Source organism: Tripterygium wilfordii, chromosome 11 (assembly GCF_013401445.1).
Source record: "Tripterygium wilfordii isolate XIE 37 chromosome 11, ASM1340144v1, whole genome shotgun sequence".
Classification (NCBI taxonomy): domain Eukaryota; kingdom Viridiplantae; phylum Streptophyta; class Magnoliopsida; order Celastrales; family Celastraceae; genus Tripterygium; species Tripterygium wilfordii.
In genome coordinates this window covers 1037744-1055510 of record NC_052242.1, presented here as the reverse complement: position 1 = coordinate 1055510, position 17767 = coordinate 1037744, and the positions used below count along the sequence as shown (strand labels likewise).

General features: G+C 36.1%; 2 protein-coding genes across 5 annotated transcripts; both read right to left on the bottom strand.

Moving 5' to 3' along the window:
* Positions 1–282: 282 nt before the first annotated feature.
* Positions 283–7543, bottom strand: LOC120009557 (CSC1-like protein RXW8). 4 transcript variants are annotated; one of them, XM_038860189.1, is made up of 12 exons: positions 7324–7543; positions 6951–7021; positions 6389–6822; positions 6030–6176; positions 5490–5553; positions 5184–5393; positions 3869–4012; positions 3026–3324; positions 1878–2154; positions 1310–1585; positions 846–1079; positions 283–761 (listed from the first exon to the last, which is right to left on the bottom strand). In XM_038860189.1, exons 3-12 carry the CDS (start codon positions 6667–6669, stop codon positions 570–572), a joined length of 2124 nt encoding a protein of 707 aa, XP_038716117.1. In that variant the 5' UTR covers positions 6670–6822; positions 6951–7021; positions 7324–7543; the 3' UTR covers positions 283–569. The 4 variants fall into 4 exon arrangements, with proteins under 4 accessions (XP_038716117.1, XP_038716116.1, XP_038716118.1 ...); XM_038860188.1 differs by lacking the exon at positions 6951–7021; XM_038860190.1 differs by lacking the exons at positions 6951–7021; positions 7324–7543 and having other exon boundaries at positions 6030–6251; positions 6389–6529.
* Positions 7544–8994: 1451 nt separating this feature from the next.
* Positions 8995–11303, bottom strand: LOC120009500 (1-aminocyclopropane-1-carboxylate synthase 3-like). Its single transcript, XM_038860120.1, has 4 exons — positions 11160–11303; positions 10377–10508; positions 10128–10288; positions 8995–10031 (listed from the first exon to the last, which is right to left on the bottom strand). Exons 1-4 carry the CDS (start codon positions 11301–11303, stop codon positions 9074–9076), a joined length of 1395 nt encoding a protein of 464 aa, XP_038716048.1. The 3' UTR covers positions 8995–9073.
* Between the last annotated feature and the right edge of the window lie 6464 nt (positions 11304–17767).

Genomic DNA, 17767 nt, shown 5'->3' with positions numbered 1-17767 from the left:
AGAACCGATCGAATAACTGACATAACCATGGTAACTGACCAATCGTTTGCAACAACATAGGTGCAAACTGAGAAAGTATCATCAGTATAACCGATTCCTTTGTCATATCCCTATTTGGGGTTGGGGAGAGTCGAAAGATTTGATAAACCATACGCACTCCTTGGAAGCTCTTCCAAGTTCCACTCCTTCGCCGTGTTTTTTTTTAAAAAAGTTAAAAGTGTATACATTATAGCGGCTCTAATCCTATAGTTTACCCACAAGTACAAACTACAACATGCTAAGAAAACAAGGGAAAAAAATCAAAGATAATTGAAAACTTCTTTGCTATAGTACATTTCTTGGGATTAACTTTACAAATCAACAAATGTACAAATGAATGAGCTTAATTCATTTCAAATTAAGTTCTCTCCACAGCCCTTCCTATGATTCCGGTGGAACCCGTAATACTTGCTCGACAAAGATCCGTAATACAAGCCAATCCGTTACCTTTTCGCTTTCAACAAGAATGCTTACCGTCATACCTGTCTTTACAGCCCTAGGACCTCGAATGTTATCCTGATCCCAATTCTTCATGTTTCCAGCTTTACACAAGGATTTATAGCCTCTGGATCTTGGATCTTGTGGTCTCCTTCATTTATGTTTCCAGCTTTACAGGAGTCCGGAGAAGTTAATGCAAATTGGCAATAAGCTGAATGCAGCTGTTGAAAAATCTCTTCCATTCTCCCGCATATCTCATCACGTCGATCCATCTCAATAAGAACCTGAAAAAGGCAAATCATCAATCTTTAAACATGTTCACATAGGGGTAGAGAATGGAGAACAAAAACAATTTTTTTCCTTGATACCTGTGCAGCTATCTGTTTAAAGGTAGGGTAAAACCGCTGTCTGCAATACTCATTAAAGAGGAGGGTCAAGATAACCAGTGGAATGGTGAAACCAAATGCAACAGGTGATCGCTTAATTCCAAAAACCCCAAGAGCTATAATTTGCGTCAACACCAATGAAAAGATGGTTGCATTGTGAACAACAGGCCAGTATTGTCCCCCAGTATCATATTTCGATTCATACACATGGAGAATCTAAATGATAAAAACTCCACTATCAGTGCATTGTTGATATAAAAACTCCATATGTGAAAGTTATGAAAAATAAACAAGCTCTACATAATAGAGAGATGCAATTAAATCTAAATGATAAAGAAAATAAAAGAAAAGGATTTCCCATTTACAAAAAGAAATGTAATAATATAATCAAATAAAATTTAAACAATTCAATGCAGACATAAATAATCAACAGTAGAACTGCTCACCTGGTTTCGATATACAAGGTTCCCCAAAATAAAGTAAATTAATAAGAAGGGCAGTATTAGAGGTGCCATGATGGAACAGGTAAAGCCCAGAAGCCCAAAAACTAAGACTCTTGGAACCTCCGTATGATATGGAAAGGTCAAGTTATTGGGCGAATCTTCCTTTATTCTGAGTATGAACTTTTTGACCATGTTGCAGAATAGTGGAAAAATTTGTATGAGTTCACATGATAGGCTTGCCCAGCCTGATGTTAAAACATAAGTCATAAAGAAACTAGCCTGCATATAACCAAAAATCAGAGATACGATAAAAGAAAACCTTCCAGTAGCATGAAGAAAGATGAGCAGTGCGGAAGGAAACCACATCAAAAGAATAAACAAGTCTGTTCACAGAATAACAGAACAATTTTTTCGACGTCTCAGAGCTCACATTAAGGGTAATGATAACAGGGATGTATACTTAGTGTCTCATTTACCTTCTAATTATCTGAAGAATTCAGAATATAACAGCCACTAAGCACATGATATAGCATAAAAAAGACACATAACTACAACACAACTTAAAAATCACCTGTGTTGGCACTGCCCTGGCCAGTATGGCAGGTATGTCTCTTACGCTAGAGAAGGCATTCAATTGATTGATAATAGACCCTGAGAGAACATTAACGAAGAAAACATTCCAGATGTTAAAGCATAAGACTTTCAAGCATGCGCTCTTTTTCCTTCCACTATGGGAGACATATCCCTCCACTGTTGAAAACAGCATCATTGTTGGTGGAACGGTATACAAAAACAACATCAAAATCACACTTGGGAGGTAACCTGTTACCAGCTGGTTGATGAATTTCCTGCAAAAGAGCACAAAATTTAGAAGTTTGTTTCAGAGCCACACTTCTTTCATTCTTTTTCTTTCTTTTTTCATCCTCCTTTGATGATGCTAAGATGTTGTTAATAAACAACACTGCAAAAGTAAAACTGAAAGAAAACGAACTCCGAGGGATTTTTGATTAAATGCAAGACTCTGTAACTTCATAAGAAAATTAGAATGCAACTCACTTTCACTTACTCCAAGACTCTATTTCAGAAGCAGACACTATGCCTGAAGCATTAAAACGTCAAATTTCAAAGCACTTTAAAAATTATTATTATAAAAGCATATCAACAAGCGATACATCACACAAATAAATTACCAAAAAGAGGGCAGAATTTACAAGAAAAGCAACATGAACTTCCACCAAAAAACACTACATAGACATCTTATGCAGATGAGAAACAAACATGGAGTGACACAACAATGCAAAAGATAACCTTGGAAGCAGTAGAATGCTGTTACTCTTGAAAATTATGATAAAAGGACCTACATCTAACCCCACTACGACATATTGAAGAGTGTCACCTGGCTCTATGTTACTTTAAATATACTTCACTAAAAACTGAACTAATTCGACTACAAGTTAGCAGTCAATGTCTGCAAAACCCCAACTAAGTGCAGTAATCTAAGCAAAAGGAATGGAAGTATGGAACAATAATAATCTAGTTCTGATATCAATCCTAATTGATTCGTCATCATATCAATTTCTCTAACCCCGCGGGATTCTACGTTTACCTTGAAACTTATAATCAGATAGGAAAAAAAACACACACACACACACACACAACAGAGAAACCAAAAAGATAGCACTCAGTAGATGGGAACCACCATAGCAAAATCACACGTACTTGTTTAAAAATCCTCTTAAAAAGGGCAATGCCTGAGCCAGCTGCTCTAGTTGAGTCAAGCCTTGTACAACTGTGACAGGTATAAGGAACACAAACATGAAGACAATAGCAGCTATAAGTATTGCTATCTTACGGAGCCACAATTGCCTATAAGGTAGACAAAGATTTGACCATAAAAGATCATTCTTCTCTGGGGCCAATTTTGTAACCCATAACCTGGGGTTTGATGATTGAAGCACCTGTGAAACAATAAAAGCAGCATAGCGTGTCTTGAAGAAAACAAAAGCAGCTGGACACTCCTGTATAAAGGAACATAAAATTAATAATACAGTAGAGCAACTTTCACTGAAGTTTGTAAAATAAAAGCAATTCATTTTCGCGCTCAAATTTCAATCAAGAAAGTCAAATTTTATTGCAACCAACAAGGCATCATCGACCAAGACCTTTTCATAGATGAATAATGCTAATTACAAAACCAAAAGATCAAAATGTTCTCCAGAAAAACTCTGCAGACAAAACCATAAACACCACAAACATATTTCACCACGTCCACATAAGCTAGTATTATCAGTTATACCAACTACTCAAGTTGTGTAATAGAAGAAGCAATTCATCCAGACACAATAATATCAACATTTACCAAGGTGCAAACATGCGAGAAGGTTTAAGATTCATTAAGAGTCTCCCATGATAGGCGTTCACTATGGACTAAGCAGAATGAGTAGAAAGTCAATCCAGTCTTAATGTCATGTCTATCATGATGTGATAATATATGAGTATATGACCAAAGGAAGCCTGGTATTCAATGTGAAAATGTTTATTTATTTATGTCAAGGATGTTACATTGTATCTTGAAGCTACACCCAGATCAGCAAAACGTGCTATCTCCTTGACATTCTCTTTAACTGTCTCTTCACTGGAAAGGATCTTAAAAGCATTGACACTTCCTCCACAACATCCAGACTTGATCATCTTCTCTGTGTCACTCTGCAAATAAAGCATCATCAGGAATCACAAAAATTTACATCATACAATTCTGAAAAAGCATATGACATTTTACAAAGAGAAGAGAATATGGTACAGAAACTTAAAAGCAAAAGGATATATGAAAACACTTAGATATGACTTGACTCATCTCCATAAGACATAATTTTGACACATGTGACATGTCATCGCCATTTTTCTTTTGAACGGCACCATGAAAATCTAAAAGACTTTCATGTCATCACCATTTTGACACATGTCATCACCATTTTGCAAGGAGAATGAATGATTGGTAGGAAGTATCAACTATCAACCAAGGTAACACTTAATAAGACTTCCACATACAAAATTTAAAAATTTGAATATTGAGTTTAATAACGAAATAGCTCTGAAGTCAAAATAAAAGCCAAAAATAATAATAATTATCAGATTGGCAAAAGATGGAGTCAGCACATGCTAATTAGTGTTTTACACAGCACTTATGTGCCATAATTTTATGCTTGAGATATCATTTCAAAGAAGAACTTATGACATGTAAATGAATCTATACATAAAGGAAAATTCCTGAAGATATATGTAATCTTACAGGGTATATAAGAAATTTTAATACCCTGAAATACCACGCCAAATTCACCAGATTACCAATACTGACCAACTGATGATGGTCTCAGAAATAATCCATCATACACACAACCTAATCATCATTCTGGTAAGATAATCATAATATCATATAACATCAAATAATATGTCTCTAGACTTGTAGGCATTCTACTCATTAAAATTCAAATTTAGTTTCTGCACCAACCTTTAAACAATGGTGGTTTGGTGTCATTGTTACCTCTTTTCACTGAAACTGTTTCTATAAAATAGCGGCCTTGTTTTATAGGAATTAAGTAAACAATAAACCTTGTTTTCACTCTTTTCTTAAAAAACATAGAGCTCACTTATTTGAATCTAACCAAATGCATTTTTTACAAACTAAGAAACTACAAGTGGAAACAGAATATGAAAAAAGCACAAATACTTTCCAAACCAACCTCTCGTTGGCTGAACATCAAGCCATAGAGTAGCAAACTATCACTACATATAAACAATTGCAGAAAGAAGTCATATAAGAAGCAGTATTTAAGCCAAAATAAAAAAAATTCCCCAATCATTTAAGTCAGAGGCACACCATCAGTTTCAAAACAGTGCCAGATCGATACACCATTTGGTGAGACAAGTAGCTTGATGCATAATAATTAGCAAAGAATTTTGTCAAAGTATCACTATAGGATTTCCCTGACAGCCGTGGAATACCACGAACAAGAACGGTAAACTGACTTGGCTTTGGGGTAGATTCAATTATGTGCCCCAACCTCATCTTACTGATACTTTTGTACTCCTACAAAAAAAGTAGCAGTTATCAAATGGACATCAACTATCAATGGAACATATAGTTATACAGAAAGACGTAACAAATACATTTTTCCATTCTTACAAAGTAGAGAAGAATACAAGCTGAGAAGGATATGACATATAAGGCGAGGCAATGGGCCCAAAACCTGAAAAAAATATAATGCAGAAAAACAAACACATGAGTGAACTATGTTCAAATATGTCAAGCATGAAAGTCGAAGAATCTGCATGTCTATAACTGAGAACCATATGGAATAAATACAACTACGATTACTAATTAAAACAGATTGCTCGCAACTGCCACTTTATGCAAAGATTTAGATGACCGTGACTGGAAATAAATTACCCTCACAGAACTGCACAATTGTAGGATAGCACCACAATAAGGCTTTCCAAAACCATGTAATAGCTTCCAAAGTATTGGGTCCAGGCTTCAGAAACAAATGCGAAAGAAATGTGCAAGTAGACTTCCGTGAAAATCAATAAATGAAAATGATAGCAAAGCATAGAAGGTCCAAATTCTCTCAAGATAATGTTGGCATGCTACACCACTAAAGCCTAGATTTGAGTCAGAGCTAACAAGATCAGTTTTTTGCCCTCAATAAGTTGATAAAACTCATACCATTTGGAACCTTCTTTGACATTCCCAATACTAAAAACCTCAAGTGATGCTGTTGGAATTTGCTTGTGAGGCATTTCTTTGCCATAATAATTCACTGGAAGCACCAGAAAAAGACATATGATAGCAGCAATGGAGAAGATTCGGATACTGTAGAGATGGAAGAAAATAGCATGATGCGGTTAGTAAAATAAAACAGTCAGAACTTGTTCTACAAACACAAACCTGCAAAAAAAAAAACAGCATAAACTCTTCATAAGAGAATATTTTAATTACATACAGTGCGTAGTTAAAAAGAAAATTTACGGGGAAACTAGATAACATTGTTTGCAGAGTTTGAAGTTTGGACATAGTTAAATCACCTGAACACAAGTATCCTCAGAAAAACCAAAGCATCCATGCCACCAATAAACATTATTTCTTCTTCAGATGTTTCCCACGCCTTCACTATCCAACTTGGGGAAGGAACAAATCTATCAAAACATAAAGGATCTAGGCGTCTCACTCGCTCTGAAGCGATCTTCCGACCAAAGTACACACTTAAATTGCAAGGTTGCTTTCTCAAAATGGAATATAGCGAAATAAGTGCCACTGAGATGCCTATGTTAATGCCAGCAGAAGTTAAAAGGGCATTAAGGTCCATGTCTTTCTTCTATATCGCAAACCTAACAAATCCCATCAATGAAGAACACAGAATAGCAGGAAGAGAATGGCCTGATTTAACAAAAGTTCAGTCCCTCAGTCGCTTACATGTCAGTCTCTCAAGGTACACGTACACTGAATATGACACAGAGGTCTGCCAAAGGAGTTCCAAAATATTGTCAAACTGTATGACTGACACAGTGAAACTATCTACAGCAATACAAACAAAATCAAAGAAATTAAAGTAAAACGCGAAAAATTTGTCAAAAATTTGATGCTTACATGCCAAGCATATTTTGCTTTCACCCTTATTTTATCCAACCCAAAACCTCGTCAAATTTCTGACATCAAGCCTAACATAAGATAAAAAGCAACCTATAAAGTCAGAACCACAAAGACATTAAAGTAAAAAAGAGCTCTAATAAAAGCCAGCGGGAGTCTCAAATCTCTCAACACAAATTATTTCACAAAGCAAAATAGTACAACTCCATTGTTTAAATTAAAATCAGTTGGTGATAATCAATAGGCAAAAGAAAAAGGAAAAAAAAAATAACAAAACAGGAGCAATCGTACGAAGGAGCATTAAAGCAGCGACTAATCCTTCGCAACGAACATAATAGAAAACGAGTGGAAAAAAGGATGAAGAACACGGTACCTGTGAGAACTCCACGCTTAAGTCCAAACAGCTTTTCACAAGCTAGTCAATGACATGGCGCAGAAACGTAAATGCGAGTTGCGCTTGAACTTGTACGCCATTACCGCGATTTTGCGTCGGAACCCTAGAATTTGAGATAAAACTGTAAAAGTAAGAGATTAAGAGGAGGAGCTTGTTATGCGGTGCTTATCATGGCACGCAATTTGATTTTGCAAATAATTGCATGCGTAGAGGTTTTTAGGGAAAAAAATATTCGAAGTAATACACGTTCTCAATTGGGGAATTTGTCCTTTGTGCGGGAAATTTGCGAAAGCAGCGGCACCGCCACGTGGCGGACATAAATGGAACAAAGTCAACCATCCAACGGCACCGCCACAGCATCGCAGAAAATCTGCTGCGTCCCGATCTATATAGATCTCCATACTCTCGAGTCGGTTGATGATCTTGGCGTGATCTCGACGCGGCGGGAGTTTTTCTGCCATAATTTAAACTTTTAACTTTCTCATGGGCCCTCCACTATGGATGAGGCCCAGTTATATACCAGAAAGGCCTTCAACACTTCCTTAAAGCGACTTTTGCTTGACGCACTTCCAAGCACATGGGCCTTAGACAATGGATGAGGCCCATTAATACATCAGATGGGCCTAAATTCGACACTATCATATCATGTTAGACAACATATTCACAACCTTTTGGCTTGTGCAATGATTTCATGCCTAAAAAGTAAAAAAATCATCTTATCCTTGACGAACCTGCCTTAGATAGATTGGTGGTGGTTAAGTCCAGCCAATCACAATATTCTATTTTAAACTTTTGAAAAAAGAATATAAAACAAATTTTCATGTCGGAGATGATTGAAGCACAAACACACCATGGGCCGACTAGCCTTTTTGGAAAATTGACAGTCGAGGGTATCTAGCTAGGCTAGACCAACTGGGCCAGCCAACAACATGCTTCTAGTAAGGTCGTAGTGCATCTCACGGTGGTTGTATCGAATCAACTAGACTTTATTTTTCTTAGCCTAGAAAAGGGTTTGTCTTTTTAGAGATATTTGGACTTTTCTTATAAATCACATCGTTTGGATCGTGTCTGCACGACTTTGTTTTTCTAAGCTATCACGAACAAGACTTGAGCCTAGAAAAGAGTTTATTTTTTGAGGGATACTTAGACTTTTCTTATAAACCACATCGTTCGATACTCTGCAAGCGATGTGAGATTACAAATCTGACACTCTCCAGCACTTGTACACTAGGCTATGTCAAACCCAACAAGTGGACAAATAAAAGCTCGTCCAACTAGACCGAGACATTGCTATGATACCATATTAGAAATCGGTCTACTCAAATCAACAATATTGTCTGCTTTAGATATATTATTTCATTATGGATAAATTAGACTCGAACGATTTTGTTTTTCTATATCGTCGTCAATGGTACTTACCCAAAAAAGAGCTTGTTGTTTGAGATATGCTTGAGCATTTCTTATAAACCATATCGTTTGGTGCTCTCAAAGGGATGTGGGATTAGAGTCCGACAATATATACATAAAAATGAGCAAAAGAAAAACCACATAAAAAGGAAGAAAATTAATAGTAAGAAAGTTCTTGAAATTAAAAATATGCTTAGCTACATGAATATCCATAGTTCTACAAATAGGTGTCACAATGATAGCTCCACTCTCCTAGCTAAATTCGCTATACCCAAAAAGTACTTCTCTTGTTATTGTAATATGACTTTAATTTGCGTAAAAGTCAACGGTCTTCTGGTTCACGATCATCGTCATATGATGCTAGTTTGAAGACCCACTTCGTTTTAACCGTTGATCTTTGGTTGCTCCTGCCGTTCCCACACTTCCCACTGGATCCCACAAAGGCCCTAATTCGTTGCATTGCCACACTCAATGTTTTCTCAGACATATTAGCAAAACAAATCCTGAACCACCCAGGCTCGCTGCAATGACAGGAAGACCCAGCGGAGATGTTCAAACCCACCTCATAGAGAACCTTCTTCCACAGTTCCTTCTCAGCCTCAAATGTATAAGCGGACAACAAATGTCGCATGTCCACCCAACAGAACAAACCCGCATTGCTTTTTAGGCATCTGATTCCAACATCCCGAAACCCGGCAACCATCATGTCCTTCCTCTTTCGGAGGCGCTTTTCGTTCACGTGAATGTAGTTGCACACAAACTGTTTGTCAAAAAGCATGTGTGAGAGTAAATGCTGAGTTTGCGACGAAATTAGGCCGAAACTGGACATCTTTGTCGCGGCATTGACTAGTGTTTCATTGTTGGAGTATATCATTCCAACACGGAAACCTGGTAGACCCAAGTCCTTGGAGAGACTATACACAATGTGAACGCGGCCATTGATATTATTGTCTTCTAACTTCCGGTGGCTTACCACTTCTGCGATGCTAATGAAGTTGGGGGAGTCGAAGACTGTGCCGGAATAGATTTCGTCACTTACTATGTGAACATTTTTGTTGATTGCAAAGTCCATGAGGAGATTGAGTTCATTGCGAGACATGGTTGTGCCTAATGGGTTCGAAGGATTTGTCACGAATACGCCCTTTACTTTCAAATTGAGCATTTGGGCTCTGTTATATGCTTGTTCTAGTGCAGACTTAGTTACCCGGAAGCCGTTTATGCTGGAGCAATGAATTGGAACAATTTTAGCACCAGTTCGCCATTGAAGGTCTCTGTCGAAACTACAGAACCAAAAAAAAACACAATACACGTTTGTTACAGAAGATCAATGCATGAAACTGTGTAATATTAACACAAAATTAAGATTTATGAGGTACCCTGGATAATATGGCGTGGGAAGAAGAAAGGCTTCACCGGGATTTGCCAGGCAAAACATTAAGATTTCATTGGCTGAGGTTGAACCGGCAGTGAGAACAAGTTTGTTCGGATCAAATTTTATTTTGTTTCCTCTCATTGTTGCAATGAATTCTACCAATGCCTGTGTTCATATTGCCACAATGTTACATTATATATATATATATAGAGAGAGAGAGAGAATGATGTGTTGCAGAGATTGATGAGTTTACATTCTTGAAAGCAGCGAGGCCGTGATAATCTTGGAAGAGAGCGAGTTCTTTGAACACGGATACTCCATTTGTCTTGAACCCAAATTCGTCTGAGTTGCTTGCAAGCCAAGACTCAAGAAGGTCAAATGAGAGCTGCAACAGAGTATTAAATCACTGTAAGAGATACTTTCATGAAGACTATACAGATGGCCATTAGTGATCATTGAAAACTACTCAAAAAAGGACAACTAAACAACCATATTATTATTCTAGATGGATTTATTTAATCTTTTTCACACATGACATCACATGTGAAAAAAAAATGGTAACATTTTCTTCTCTTCTCATCCTTCCCCTTGTCCTTCCTTTGTCGAATGAGTGGTCGTGAGAATGCCACGTCAGTAAAACTTACATGCGGTAGTTTTTCCCCCTCTCCCTTTTTATTTACAAAAATGATAAAGATACCGGCAGTTGGTATCTCATTTATCTCAATTGTTGAATTGGACGCACAAAATTCAAGTTATCTCAATTGCTGAGTTGGACGCATAGAATTCAAGTTATCTCAACTGTTGAGTTGAACACACAAGATTCAAGTGAATTCGTGGGCTTCACATGATGCACATAAAATCTTGTACGTCCAACTCACTAGCTGACATAACTAGAATACCAACTGCTGAAATCTCTATCATCACTGTTTTATCGAAATTCAAAACCTTCATACGTGGTATTTTCAAGAAAAGAGAGAAAGCGAGGAATTTGGGGAGGAAGATAGAGGAGAGAAGATTTTTGCATCACAAAACAAACCTGATTCTCTGCAAGTCCCATCTGGATGATCCCCTTAGGATTGTGAAGTTGATGATATGGGTTCTTCTCATACTCTTGCCACCCCAAGAAGTAAGAGGAGTCTTGACCATGCGAGTCGCAGCTAGCTTTCCTAGACAACGACATTTTCCTTTAGCGAAAGAGGCTATTGGTCCTAGTGATACACAGAGAGAGAAACAAAGAGAGAGAGTGTGTGTTTGTGAAAAATGGGAAGGATTGAATTAGGTAACTGGGAGAAGGCTCTGCCATATATATAGAGCATGCATGTGAACACACTGCACCTCTTCACTCATATTTTTTATATAATTGATATTATTTGATAGTATAGATCTTGGGGCTCTGCAATTTCCACATGTACAATTCTAATTTAATATCGCATCACATTTTTTTTTTATTTTATCCACCATTAAATAAAAATTATAGATTTCGAGAAATATTTCAGAATTCTCTCAGCCAATTCAAACGTGATGACTTTTAACAGAGCCTAAAAGCATTAGTTGAGGAAAACGCATACATCATTATACTTGTGTGTTAAATGTGCTACTTAATATTGCAATCGCCTCTTAGCTTAAGCAAGGAAAAAATCATATAGAATAAATAATATTTCTACTCGAAGGAAATTAAGATGGTATCATTGTCTTCTTCAAAATCTCCACCCCGTGGTATGGTACGGTATTTCTGATGTGAGTTGGTTATTTTTGTATGAGGGTATAGTTGTAATTTCGAGTGCCTAGATAACTGGTATATAAAGGTTAAAACCCTAGCCGAATGTACTATTGAAAACAGCCATAAACCCCGTGGACGTAGGCAAATTGTCAAACCACGTAAATCTTGTGTTCTTCTTTTTTCTCTTATTTTTCTATTGTTTATTTATATTGTTCTATTATCCGTGATTGTTTGCGGATGACTTGTTTTGCAACTATAATAGGGCATGTCATTGGATGAAAACTCACATCCACAGTTGCAAATACTATAACGGGGCGTTTGATTCATAATTGAATAAGTGTATCTTTTGCGCATTAAAACCCACTCTCCATGAGAGAGAATAGAGGATAGAATGAGTTTGAAATTCCACATTCCCAAAATCTGACCAAACAAATTAAAGAAACGTATGATTTCTACTCTCACTCCATCCTCTAAATGCCAACCAAACAAATATCCGCGTAAAGATTTTAGATGCATCTCATGAATTTATGATTTGTAGTACTCTCTCGTGTCTATTTCAAACAATTCTAATAACAACAATTTATATTGATCATTGATTTGAGTCCTAGAAATGGCACTTATCTACAATTAGCTTCATTTGTTCTAACTTCTAAGTGTTAATTGGTAGTCCCTCTCATAATCTTTTGAAACTAGTGCGTACTAACTTGTTCCTAGAAGTTGGTGTTGTTTCATTCACATATTGGAAAAAAAAATATATCAGAGATTGCGACAATGGGAGAAGTAGCCTAGCTGCTAGTGAGTGACGCCCCTCAATCAATCCAATGGCTGGGAGAATCCTGGCTTGGGCCCCAATCGCCAATGGAGAAATTGTACAGAAAGAAAGGCATAGGAAAGTTGGGAATTATTATGACCACGTGGCGTGATTTTAGCATAAGAAAGTTGTGGACCTGTCTTAGAAGCTTTGGCAAGTGCAATATTGGGACCCATGGCTGTGCCCTGGTCAAGTGTTTTCCCCGACCCACTTGGTTAGTCCTCAAGTTCTATTGTCTGCCATTGCTTCTCTGTCTCCTCCTTTTTGTTCTTCATGCCTTTGCACAAAAATAACCCCAGCTGGTCTCTCATGTAACAGCAATAATGGGGCACCTAACTTGTAAATTCTAATATATATATATATGACAATCGCGAGACTGGAGTAATTTTTATTTGTAACGGAGAATTCATCCGCCCAATATATTCATCAAATAGTTGAGTCAGCTCTATATTCAAAGCGTAAATCCTTATCTAAGTTTTAACTCATCACATTGATTAGAGAATCTAATCGAAGATTACTTGTAACTGCTGTTATTATCACTCTATCATTTGTGATTCAATCACTGAAATACAAGATTTTTCAATGCGTAAGCAAAAATGTTAAAGAATTACTGGTTGTTATGATCACTCTTATCAATTTCCCAAAGGTTATTTTCGTTTCGTTTTCGCTTAAATCTATTCAAATTTTATTCTTATTTGTGATTCAATCACTGAAATACAAGACTTTTCTATGCTTAAGCAAAAATGTTAAAGAAGTACTGGTTGTTATGCGGTATCAAAGTAAACGTTTTATTATATGCAGTGTTGTTGGGAATGCAAGACTTTTTGTATTTTTCCATTAATTTGGTATGTAGAGAATCAAACAAGCATTTTCCCGGAAAAATCTTTACAGAAGGAAAATGTCCACCGTTTTGGCAGTAGTAACTTTCATCATAATCAGCTCAACTAATTGACCGATCGAAAACGCGGATTTGTGGACGAGAGCTAGACTTTCCGGCCAATTTCTTTATATGGATTGTGCACAAGCAGAGCTCTTGATCAGTATATATTGACAATGTGGTGCGATTATGGTTATTACAATGTGAAAAACATCAAATGAAAGTGTTTCTTGCAAAGAATGATCACCATTGCCTGTTTTATCAAAAATGGAATTAAATGGATCACTTTATAGAAAGAAGGGTTAGGCTATATAGGGAGGGATTAAATGAGGCTTTGACAATTTTTCATTACAAGTACAATGTGGATAGGGTATATGCATGACTTTGTAGCAGTAGTATTATATGGTCCATCTGTACATTATTGAATTTGGGTTCTAAGTGGAGCAGCAGCAGCAACAACTAACAAGAAACGTACAACAGGATTAGAATTGTGCTATCTGCAACTCAATGTGGATCATCAACAAGTTCTCATTTTTTCCACGGTTAGTGGGTTGTCTTTTCATGGTGATTAGTCACTGCATTGGCCCCCTTTAAGCTATGGATTTGTGCCACTTGTTGCCCCAAAAAAAATTTGGGAAATATGATGATATTGAACTCTTTAACATAAAATGCATTATGTGAAATATCCTCGTTTGTTAGGGTTTTAAATGGAACATTTTATATTTCGGGGGTATTGTAGTAATTTTACTGCATTTTTCATCCTTTTAGGGTTGTAGCCGGTTCTGGTGATCATTAACTTCGATTCTAAGAAATATACTTAAGAACCTAGAGAGTTTTCTCTCAAATATGGTGGATTCAAGTGTTCGTGCTCTGATTAAACGTTTGTTTGATCTTTTTTGTAGTTTCCGCCTATTTCAGTTTCTAAGTTCTAGACTACACCCTATCACGACTGATATCCAACATTGGATTGGTTTAACCCAACTGAGTGACATCTCTCACACCATGGTGCGTTTGTTTTACCTAAGAACCAATGACGACGATCCCTTGAAAAATAAATTTGTGCGGACCAATGGATCAGAATAGACAATATTCATAATGTGTTTGGTTTGCATTTCAACACACCGTCACGTGTGACTAAGGAGCTAGCATGACCAAATTTGTCTCAAATTATGGTTAATGCATAGAGAAGAACAAAGTTGATGATGATAATTGGAAAGAAAGGCACATGGTTTGTAGGGCAAGGAGGTTTATTAAGTCATGTGTGCAAAGTCCAAACCTACAACACATCAATACAACTTCTTTTTAAAAAAAAAAAAAAAAAAAGAGACCATAATTCCCTGTGACAACAATAGCAACACACCATGTTAGTCCATGCCTTGTTAGTCAAACAAACCTGCTCTAATAAACCATTTGACCATCAGCTTCCCTACCAAGGTCTCACATTAATTTAAACCCCAACCATAAAGTACAAACATAAATGGAATATTTTCAGGAGAAAAGGTGTAACTAAAGATTTTCTACATAGCATACCAAGTTTTCAACCTCAAAGATTAATACATCTTTATGCTGATCTACTTTGTGGTTCATTAATTAATGCTAATTGATAAGGATGTAATAAATCGAATACTCGTGAGAGTATTACATAAATATAACTCAAAACAACTCGAAGATATATTGTCCCCTCTAAATCTAAGATCCGCACAATGTTATCCTTAAAAAGATCATTTTCGTTGAAAGAGATTTGATCTTTATGTATAAATTACATTAATAACTTACATCGAACCGATATGTGATCAACATGATACAGGATTCACAAGAGTCAATGGTTTCCTGCCCAAACTGACGTACCTATGACTTTTATGCCTCACAAATGGATTGACACCCAACCTTAGTTGTAGTTTTAAACAGACAAAATTGTACCTTCTGTAGTAATATGTCTGCAAACAAGTAAGAAATTGAACTGGGTTTTTCAATTTTTGACTAATAAATATGATTTTGACCATTTTGTCTCTAGCATTTATGGCGATTACATTGTTCAAAGATTAAGCTTTATCCTTGGACAGGCCATGCATGAGAAGCATGGATAGTCAATGTGACTTTCAATATTTCACTGCTCTCTTAACCGACCTTGATGCCAATACCAAAATGGGAAGGTTTTGAAGATAGACCAAAGGCAGCAATCTCTAATTATTTTTTCCCATTTTGGGTAAGTTTTGACTCATCAAAATTGAATTGAGACAAAATGTGATCGATGGAATAGGAATAGTTCCTCTTTTGGACTGTTTTGACATTATTGGAGCTTGCAACTTTGCTCCATCCTTGTGATATTAATCATGCATGGCTTTCTCTAATCTCTATTTTTTCTCCCAACAAAGCCTAACAAATTGAACGACAAACACATGTTTAAATATCAAAAAGTAAATATTTAACTTTAACCCATATAAGTGGGATCATATTGAGCAATCGACTTCTCCGGTGACGTCTTTGTTGGGGTTTATATAATTATATCACTTTTGAGCCCCTACCTCCTAAAATATTTGAGATCAAAGTAGATGTACGAATCCTAAATTTTAAAATCTAAATTTTAAATCAACTTTAATCTCGGTCATTTGATCAGATCTAAAAGCGTAAAAGTAAAGGTGCTTATACAAACCTCAATAACGATGTTCTTACGGGAGACTTCATGTTATATTGAGAATCTGTAAGGTTAAATAATAATTTAGGGAGTGGATCGTCCCTTGTAAGGTATATTCGAAATAACAATTCAACCTTTAGGTTAACCCAGATGAGTAATGCCATAATAGTATATAAATGTTGACTAATCTAACTAAATATGTTGACTAATCTAACTAACATTGAATTTGGTAAAACGAAATGGTTAAAAAGAGAGAGAACAAAATTCCCGACAGAGACTTGACTCTATTGCTCCAAAACAATCAAATTGTATATAAAAGAAATGCCAACTCTTGTCTTAGCTAACATGCACCCCCCAACACACGAAATATAAAAGTACTAGGACATCGATCTTAGATTGTCTTGGAACAAAAGAACATAGAAAATTGTTCTTCAAGGGGACAAATTGCTCCAGAACGTAGATTTTGGTTTCGCTTGCAGACCAACAACTCTAGACGTCTAAGGTCAAGTTCGAAGACAAATATATTACGTTTTGCAGAAGGAAAAAAAAAGAAAAAGTATTGATGCATGTTCTCTTTTATGTGACCTTCCATGGGATATGTCCAGCCGATTCAGTCCTTAAAGAAAGTGATGTTTTGTCTAGTGCTATATCCTTCGGAATGTATTGGAGTAGTGTAGATCTTTTGATGTAATAAGTACAAGACATGGAAATCTATGTCTTGACGTTATTTTTCAGAAAGGAGATCAGCTATGTTATAACTATATTGAAGATCTTGATGCCGTTTTGTAGAGTTATCAAAATAAATTAGCTTATAAGCTGTAAAAAATAAGTTAAGTTTATAAGTTGTGAAATAAGCTGTAGGTGTTTAGTGAAATTTATAGCATAAACTAACTTATAAGTTCTTTAAAAAGTCTATTTAAATTTAATTTAAAAGATAAAATAAAAAAAGTTCACAATATTATCTTAATAAAAAGGAAGAAAAAAAAATGAAAAAAAAAAAAACATAAACTCTAAAATAAGCTTCAATTTGAAAGAATATTTTTTTAAATCATCCATCGTATCATAAATCAAATCCATAAAAATTCTTATTCAGATTATGACTCCTAATCTTTGAATTGCCTCAAGCAAACAAAATAAAAAGAAGATTTTACTCGGAGGGAAGGGGCCAAACATACGTTTTAGATCTCTTTCCTTTTTTTTTTACAATTCCCTAATGTCTAATCTTTTTGGCTATTCTTCTAGTTCTAGATCGTATATACCTTTGTATATGTATACTTATGCTCAAGTCAACTAACTATCTTTAAACCTTTATGCTTTAGACCTTTAATTTTGATGGAATAACAAGACATGGAAATCTAGGTCTTGACGTTATTTTTGCAAGACAAGAAGCTTTATTTGTCTGCTTTTTGAAGAGAATCCTCCCCACTCCAAAGTCACATTCTAACCATACATGTTAATTTTGTTTGGTAACCGAGAACGTCGTGTGTCTTTTGAACCCACTAAACACAAACGAAGACTAAGCTAGACTTGCACAAACCCATTAACTATCCCACTAAACCCAAATTCGGATTGGGCTAGACACTCACAACCCTGGACAAAAT